The 9,480-nt window shown below is 47.0% G+C and overlaps 1 protein-coding gene across 1 annotated transcript in view; it reads left to right on the plus strand.

The window, feature by feature from the left end:
• The first annotated feature begins 2,198 nt into the window (after window positions 1–2,198).
• Window positions 2,199–9,480, plus strand: part of EPB41L4B (erythrocyte membrane protein band 4.1 like 4B) — a 181,386-nt gene continuing 174,104 nt past the window's right edge. The window contains exons 1-2 of the mRNA XM_007951943.1: window positions 2,199–2,282; window positions 9,182–9,407. Coding sequence (XP_007950134.1) covers window positions 2,199–2,282; window positions 9,182–9,407 — 310 coding nt within the window. The remainder of the gene's footprint in view (window positions 2,283–9,181; window positions 9,408–9,480) is intronic.

Consider the following 9,480-nt stretch of genomic DNA (forward strand, 5'->3'; position numbering starts at 1 on the left):
CAGACCAGGAAGAAAGGCCTGGTGATCTGTTTCCAAAAATGAGCCAATTAAAACCCGTCGGGTCATAATGGCCAGATCCACAGCCCGTCATGGGGATGGTACAAGACCAGGCAGTGTCTGACTGATGGCATTGCTCGTCTGGTTCCCTTGAGTTAGAGCTCTCCATGGCAACTCACAACCACCCTTGTCATCAGCCCTGCTGAAAGAGTATAAATAGAGCAATGTGGTCCAGTCTCTTTCAGAAAGACCCACTCTGGGGGCTGGGTGAGTGGTGGGTTGGAGGCAGAGAGACTACAGGTGAGGCTGACGTGATGGCCCAAGGGATGGATGGCCAAGTATTGGTTGTGAAAAAGTTGGGGGTGGGGGATATAGATGTCGAGGGATGGGAGAGAGAGAATGACTGATGTTTCTAGGTTCGATTGGTGTAATTGGCAGAGAAAGCCCCTGCCCAACTCACCACACCAGGAGAGCCTCCTTTCCCCTTCATTTCTGCTCTCCACCTTATGAGCATGGGATATGAATCTGATTGGTCAGATTCCAGGATACTGGTGAGGCCAAGTTGGCTTGAGAGTGGGGTCATTGAGCATTAGAAAAAAAAAAAAAAAGAGGTCCTCTTTTCCTTACTCCCATACCTAAGTACACTTGCTTTGGCTTCTCTAGTCAGCTACCGACCAGAAGGAAGACCTCAGAGGAGTGCTTAGCGAGAGGGAGAGGCCCTCTTAGGCCTCAGGCTGAGACTTGGACTCTATCCCAACATTATCAGAGCCTTGGGCACTGGGCAGGCCCAGCAGAACAAAAACAAAGCAGGCTTGTCTGATGTTGCTATTGCCTGTGGTGTCTGTCTCCCTCAGGAATCGCATGGGCACAGGGGGAGTGGCAGGGCAGGACTTGACCAGAGGGTTCCCATGTTAATACCATCAAAACCCCTGCCTTTATTTCTAACAGCTTCATCAAAAGGCAGGAGGAACAGGCGGCTGCAGGAGGGGCATGAACAGAGGGTATTTCAAAGGGTACAAATTAAAGAGGGGTGGAGCCTGGAAGGTCGGAAATTGGCTCTGGGGAGTGAAGAAGAGCGTGTGAGTCAGTGAGGCGGGAGGCTCAGTGGCCTCGGGAAAGGGCCTGGCTTTAGTTTAGAGAGGGCCGAGAGCAAGGGAAGGAGGCCCAGAAAAATAGCTGTGGGGTCCAGGGCTTCCAGCCCTAGCCGATGTTGCCACTTACCAGCTATGTAACCTTGGGCAAGTCTCTCAGCTTCTCAGAGCCCCAGCTTCCTGGACTATGAACTCGGGATAAATACATCTGACTGACCTGTTGTCACAAGGGTGAATTAAATGCTGCAGTGTCTGCGAACGCGCTAAGGGAACGCATATACATTTCCGTACAGCATAAAGAAGGGCTATCATTTTTATTATTCCCATGGGATGAAAAGTAGAGACCGTCTGAGAAATATTTGTCAAGTCTAAGCTCCACCCAGGCAGTCAGACTTTCCTCTGCTCCCTCTCCACAGGCTCCTCCCTGCTTTCTCCTCCTATCTCCTCAGCGTTAAAATTAAAAACCTTGCCAAAAAAAAAAAAAACCCTTTGCTTGATTCCCCTTGCTTCCTCCAGCTGGTAGTCTGTTCCCTCATTCTTCCAACCTTACATTTTTTGGCTTTTAAAGTTTTATCTTTTGGGGCCAGTTATCTGTTTGAATCTTCACATCTCTAAAGAAACTTTGAGGTGAGTAGTATTCGCCCATTTAAAGATGAGAAAAGTGAGTCTCTGACTAGAATTCAGCGAAAAAAAAAGAAAGAAAGAAGAAAACACCTCACTGCCATGGAGTCAAATCTGACTCATAGCAACCCTTCCTTGGGTTTCCGAGGCAGTATCACTATGGAAGTAGATTGCCCAATCAGCAGACGTCCCAAATTCCTTCTTTAGCACCTCACTGCTGCCCTTGCCTGCCAGATGCTTTAAATGAGTGGTCCACCTCCCCATCTCCCTGGCTTCATTTTCTCTTCAGCCCAGATAGTCCCTTTGCTGCTTCCATCACTGTACTCTTGCCAAGGTCACCAGACACTTCCTCTCCAAGCAGCCCGCTTCAGAGGCCCCTCACAGACCTCATCCCTCTTACTCTTTCACTGGCATGCATCTGCCTCTACCTACCTACTCTTGCTTCAAATTCTCTCTCTCCTTGGCTTGAACCAGGACTTGAAGTCGGCAATGGAAAAGGAGCTGCGGGGAAGGGTTTCTTCTGTGTCCGAGGTTCTTGTGGTTCTTGGTCCCTTGGCTGGAATGTTCACCCAGGTGAGTCATGGGACTCTTTGGAATGCTGCTTCTATGGTGTACTCAGGGGTGTGGGAGGATTTCCAAAGCACATTCCACCACCACCACCAGCCCAGCTGCCAAGGGCTTTCCCCAAAAGAACAATTCACTTTGGTTTTGACCAACTTGGCAAAAGCTGGGTATTTTATTTGATGACAAAAAGGATCAGAGCTGTCACAGCTTCTGATCTGAGTGAGCAGGGGACAGTTAGTGGCAGCAGTCTGGATGGAGAAAAAGGGGTCACCCCTTAGAGACAGAATCTCCTAACGGAAATGAAGCAGAAGTTAGGGACATGAACCAACTGTAGGTAATGGGGTGGGGGTAACGTCTGGTCCTGCGCTAGTCACATTATGTGACAATATGGTAGCCACTAGTCATATGTAAGGATCTCTGGTGTCACAGTGGGTAAAGCATTTAGCTGCTAAGCAAAAGGTTGGCAGTTCAAACCCACTAGCCAGTCCATGGGAGAAAGATGAGGTAGTCTGCTTCTGTAAAGTTACCTTGGAAACTCTACAGGGCAGTTCTGCTTTGTCCTATAGGGTGCTATGAGTTGGAAACGATGGACTTGATGGCGGTAGGTTTGTTACATGTGATACAGAAGGAGTGGTATCAAGGTGGGATTACTGTGAGTCTCATTTGAGTTGACAGCAGTGAGTAATGAGTTGTTTGATTTCCTGTCTGCTGCCTCCATGGGCGTTGATTGTGGATCCAAGTAAAATGAAATACTTGACAACGTCGATCTTTTCTCCATTTATGGTGACGTTCCTTCTTGGTCCAATTGTGAGGATTTTTCTTTTCTTTATGTTGAGGTATAATTCATACTGAAGGCTATAGTCTGATCTTCATCAGTAAGTGCATCAAGTGTTCTTCACTTTCAGCAGGCAAAGTTGTGTCATCTGCATATTGCAAGTTGTTAATGAGTCTTCCTCCAATCCTGATGCTGTGTTCTTCTCCATATAGTCCAGCTTCTCTGATTATTTGTCCAGCAAACAGATTGAATAAGGGTACAACCCTGACACCCCTTTCCGTATTTTAAACCATGCATTATCTCCTTGTTCCATTTGAATGGGTTGCCTCTTGGTCTATATACAGGTTCCTCATGAGAACAATTAAGTGTTATGGAATTCCCATTCTTTGCAATGTTATTCATAATTTGTTATGATCCATAAAGTTGAATGCCTTTGCATACTCAATACAACACAAGTAAACCTCTTCCTGATATTCTTTGCTTTCAGCCAAGATCCATCTGACATCAGCAATGATATCCCTTGTTCCACATCCTCTTCTGAATCCGGCTTGAATTTCTGGCAGTTCCCTGTCAACATTCTGCTGCAACCATTTCTGAATTATCTTCAGTATGCATCATTTCCCCAAAATAAAATGCACATTCTTTAGAGAAGTGGGTCCTCAGTAGGAAATTCTTGGTAAGGGTGGCATCAAGAAGAGAAGGGGCACTTACTCTTTCCAGATCTTGATCTCTTGAGTGTAGACAGAGGGCTGGATGATAGATGTTCGGTATGGGAATCTAGGGATTAGATGTTGAGGAGGAAGTCATAAATATGATCTGAACAGAGGGAAAGGGTTAGCTAGAACATTAATTTGGGACTCAGATATAATCACCAAAGAATCATTTCACAATGGCCACTTCTGGATCTAAAAGTTTAGAGGACTTATTAATTCTCCTATTGTTTCTGTACAATTCATTGATGGGTATTGCTCTGCCAATTATTTGCCTGGAGATGATGCCCTTAAAGAATGATAAAATGAGTGCCTATTCACAACAATGTTTATGTCTGGTGCTCAGGAAAGAGAAAAAATGGAGCAAAGAAAAGGATTGAGACCTGGAAAAATCTTCATTCTAATCCTGATTCTCTTCTTAAATTACAACTTGGTGGCATAGCGCCTAAGGCATTTGACTTCTAACTAGAAGTTTGGCAGTTCAAACCCACCAGCCATGTGGAAGGAAGATGGGGCCATTTACATCCGTAAAGATGTACCACCTCGGAAACCCAATGGGGGTCACTATGAGTCTGAGCTGACTTGATAGCAGTGACTTTGGCTTCTGGAGTTTTATGGGGTAGGTCTGCCTGCCTCAGGCATAATAGGATGCACGTAGTCAAAGTCAACTTGTCACTAGAAGTCTGCGTTTCTCTATCTCTTGGCTCTGCTTTTCTTTGTGCCAATGCCATCCTTAGGCTTTCTCCATGCCGTATCAAAGTGGGCTCCCAACACGCATTCCACATATACATGCTGCCAGTTTACCAATCCCAATGAAAAGACATGATCTCTTCTCAAGAACTTCAACATAGGTTCTCCCATTCTTGAGCCAGTAACGGTGGCGCAGGAAATGGAATGCTCTGATTGGCTGGGCCTGATTATGTGCAAACACCTGAGGTAGGAGGTGGGATCAGCTTCACCTAGACCACCAGGTGAGTTGGAGAGAAGCTGTTCTCCAAAGTAATCCAAACACTGTAGCCCAAAAAAGGAAAATGGCTGCTAGGCTGGCATAAACCACAGCTGCCCACTACACAGTCTTTAATTAATGATAGCTTTTATTACTGTGAAACAATAGCAGAGAGGCTTAGCTGACATTTATTGAACACTTGGGAGCGTTGGGAAGGCTTTGTGGCACATAGTAAGTTCTCAATAATGTTTATGGAAAGAAGAAATTCATGAGGGAGTAAGTAGGAACATATATAAAGTATAATCTTGTTCAATGGAGGAAAAAAAACACAGAGTCCGATGGAATGAGGGCACAATTTTGTTGAGTCTAGGAAATGAGCCAGGAAACAAGGGATGGGGATAAATGACACATTTCTGAAGAGGAGTCCCTTAGAGACAAGGCTAAAGGGCTGTTTAATTAACATGTAAAACAACTCTGGAGGAAGAGAGTGTATAAGGAACTCTCCAAGGCTTGCTGATGACACAGAACTCCCCTGAGTAGTGATGGGAAGGACAATGGAAAGTTCTCATGAATTTAAGAAGGTGGGCAAAGAAGTGATGCTGTTGTTGTTATGTGCCGTCGAGTCGGCCCCAACTCCTAGCAACCCCTCCTTGATAGCTGAGCTTTAATGCAAAGTGAAGAAGGTGACCCTAGAGATCCAATTCTGGATGTGTATATGGAATTAAGAGTGTCAAACTACTGCTTATGACCAAGGAAAAGTGTCTGGAGGTTAGTATAGACTGATTGCTGAGAACTTTAGCCAAGATGGCTCTAGACAGAAAGGCAGGTGAAATATTAGGGGTTCTGGGTAATCGTCTGAGGACCAAAGGGCACATAATAAAGTGGCACATTGATAAACAGAGTATGTGTGTCACTCTGGCCCACTAACCCCGGGCATACATGAGGTTCAAGAAGGGACCCTGAGAACTTTGAAAGGCTGGTTATAAAGCTCAGCTAACAGGGAGAGGGACTTTGAGGTCTGAAAAGCACAGAGAAAGAAAAAGCAATAATCACCATGCCTAACACTGTGGCCAGGCAACAGGCAAATGTGCTCATCAAACCTGGAAACTCTCAGCTTAAAACTTGAGTGATGTGAAATTTACTCAGAGGAAGACCAGAGACCTTGGCTTTGACTCTGTGTGATAAAGCGGTGTTTTGATCATGACTGAGGTGAGGATTGAAGATCAGCTAGGTGACAGTGCCTAGCACTATACCCACCACAGAGGAGATACAGGTAAAACCAAAGCAATTTGGAGTCCTGACCCCCACACGTCAGTTAGCTGGAGGGACATGGTATTGTCAGTAGTCTGGGATCTGTAGTCAGGAAACATGAGTATGACCCCAGGCTCCACTCCAATGTTACTTTTCTATGACAATACCTACCCCACAGGGCCCTTTTTTTTGGGGGGGGGGGGATTTGGGTGAAAGTTTACAGAACAAATTCATTTTCCATACAGCAGCTCATATACACTTTGTCTCATGACAATCTCCCACAATGCAACAGCTCTCCTCCGACCTCCTCCCTACAGTTACCTCTTCCCTGTGTCCCTCCCTTCCATGCACTCCTGCCTCCTGAGCTGTCTCCCTGTGCATACACAGCCCTTCTAATCTCCCGTGATTGATCTCTCCAAGGAGTGTATCTACCTAATGCAAATGTTCAGCTCATATGCCTGCCTTTTGTTTGGCTGGCAGCCACAGGAATGGGTTCAATTCCAGACCTGAAGGGAAGGAAGCTAGGGGTCATAGTCTCAGGGGTTCCTCCAGGCTCTATCAGATCAGCAAACCTGGTCCCTCTTTATTTATTTATTAATGATTTTGAGTTTTGTTCCACATTGTTCTCCCACTCTATCCAGGATCTCCTATATAGATCCCCCTCGTAGTGGTTGACAGTGGTAGTCAGGTACCATCTAGTTCTTCTGGTCTTGTAGTCATATAGGCTGAGGATTGCATGGTGTACCAGTCACTTGGACTAATTGTTTCCATGCGTCTTTGGTTCTCTTCATTCTTCTTTGCTCTGGACAAGGAGAGACCCATCATTGCATCTACATGGCCGCTTGCAAGCTTTCAAGATCCCAGTCACTACTCGCCAAAGCAGAATGTGAAATAGTGTTTTGTGTAGTATGTTATGCCAATTGGGCTTGATGTCCCCTGCAACCATGGCACCAAACCCACAGGTCCAACTACTTGCTCCCTCTGGGTAGCAGCTGGCTGTGGCCAAGAAGTGACTACAACCTCGCCCCTTGTCAGCATTACTATATACCTGGAAACTCTTACAGAACATACCAATACACTTGTAGAAACATTATCTGCCAATCCCCACAGGGCCTTTTTGAAGATGAAATAAGATCCTGCATTCATTCAACAAGAATTTATTGAATGTCTACTGCTTAGACACGGTAAGGCTGGTACAGAACCAGGCAGTGTTTTGTTCTGTTGTACAAAGGGTTGCTATATGAGTCAGAGCCTACTTGATGGCACCTAACAACAACACTGCTTAGACAGCAGGCTAGGTGGGAATATAACGATAACTAAGAAAAAGTCTTGTTCTCATGGAGCTTAGAGTCCAGTGGGAGAGAATGAGAGTGGGTCATTACAATTGCTCTGGGGAGGGTGATAGATGACTGCCAGAGATCAGGGGGGTAGAAGGGCCATAAAACACAAAACCAGTATTATTTGATTCTGCCTTGTATTAGTTTCCTACTGCTGCTGGAACAAATTACCATCAAATTAGTGGCTTAAAACAACACAAATTTAGTATCATACAGTTCTGGAGGTCAGATGTCCAGAATGGGTCTTATGGGGCTGAAATGAAGGGCTGCACTCCTTCTGGAGGCTGTAGGGAGAGACGTTCTGTGTCTTTCCCGGCTCTTAGTGGCTGCCGTACTTCCTCGGCTCCTGGCCACACCACTCTGACCTCTGCTTCTGTCTCTGGTCTGCCCGCTTCCCACTCGTAATGATAACGGGCCCACCCGGATAATCCAGGATCATTTCACCATCTCGAGATCCTGAGCTTAATCTCACTGGCAAAGTCCCTTTTGCCATGTAAGGTAACACATTTCTAGGTTCTGGGCATTAGGACGTGGACATCTTTGAGGCGGCATTGTTCAGTCTATCACATCACTCCTGGGCTATATATTAGGCTACAGCAGGAATGGGCTACCATTAGAAATCAGTGAGTAGAGATGGGTTATTGCTGAACACAGATTTGCTGGTGGCATTTATTACCTCCAGTTTCGTTGTGGGGAGCAGAAAGGGTATCTGACCACCGATTGCTGATGCCTTCTCAGAATGCACTGTTGGCAAGGGAAACCCCTGGGGTGAGATAAAGGAAGCACTTAGGCAATAAGGGAGAGTGTTGGCTGTTGCCACTCAGGAGCTCTGAGACCTTGGGCAAGGACATGACTTTCCTAAACTCCAATCTCCACCAAAGTGAATGGAGAGAAACAGATCTACCTGGAAGAGTTGGCATGAGGAATAATTAAAATATCACCCATGACATCCTAAGACAATGCCTCATCTTCAATAGATGCCTGCTTTGTAATGTCTCCTGAATTTATCCCTCCCTCCCTCTCTTGTCTTTCACGGTGGCCACAGCCTTGGTCCAGGCCTCATCAGAAGCCTTCACTGGCTGGACAATCACAGCACATGCTTCAGCCTGGCAGCAGAGCTAGCGGTTAGGTGCAAGAACTCTGAAGCCAGGCAAACCAGCCTGCATTAGCGGTGGAATCTGGAACGAGTCACTTAACCTTGCTAGACTTCAGTTTCCTCCTCTGTACGGTGGGGATAACAATGTCTAGCCAACTGAGCTGTCCTGAGGATTAAGTGAGATGATGAATGGAAAGGACTCAGTAGAGGGTTTGCCACACAATTAAGGGCACAATAAACAGTGGTGGTGTTCTCCTCAAGAGATTCCACCTCCTTTCAGCCACACCTTCCTCTCCAATGTCACTCACCGGACATCCCACACCTCTCTGAAGCAGACTGCCAGATGTACACCTGAGGGGCACCGCTTCTACGTAATTCTCTCTGCCTGGAGTATGCTCAGTGTATCCTAATTCTTGGGGCGTCACTTCTGCTTTGCTCCCCAGCAGTTTGTTAAGCCTTTAATAAGCTTTTTCAGTTATGGCTGCTTATACAGGCCTTTGCTTTAACACTGGACTGAAGTTCCTGACCGCAGTGTGTTCAAGTACTACCCCCCACCTCTCTCGACCTGTTTCTTTCCTTATTTGGAATGACTTAATAGGTCTGGAATGGCCTTTCCAGCTCTGAGATGTAAAACTGACAGAATTTGAGAAGCAGCAGAGAGACCTTTAAGATTACCTAGTTCACCCCTTTTCCTTTTCCAGAAGGGGAAACTGAGGGTTATCATTTAATGCCATTCCATGGCTGTCCTTCGGGTCAAGGCTTCCTGGAAGGCCGGTGTTCCTAACCCGGCGAGGGGCGACTCTCGGGCGTCTCCAGGGCTCGGGGCGCCGGAAACACGTGTGTGCTCACCTACGTGTACACACGTGAGCACACCTTCAGCAGCGGGGGGCGCTCGGGCCGGCAGGGGGCAGCACAGACCCGGCTTGCAATTACCCGGCGCAGCCTCGAGGGAGGAGGGCGTGCTGCAGTCCCAGCGGCGGCGGCAGCATTGGCGGCGGCGGAGGCTGGAGGTGCAGCTTCCCAGGTGGGAGGCGGGGGCTGCAAGCACAGGAAGAGCCGCCCCGGCAGCGGGCTGTCGGCGAGGCCTCCCCG

This window comes from Orycteropus afer, unplaced genomic scaffold, assembly GCF_000298275.1.
Source record: "Orycteropus afer afer isolate SDZICR_OR568_19922 unplaced genomic scaffold, OryAfe1.0 scaffold00320, whole genome shotgun sequence".
NCBI lineage: Eukaryota > Metazoa > Chordata > Mammalia > Tubulidentata > Orycteropodidae > Orycteropus > Orycteropus afer.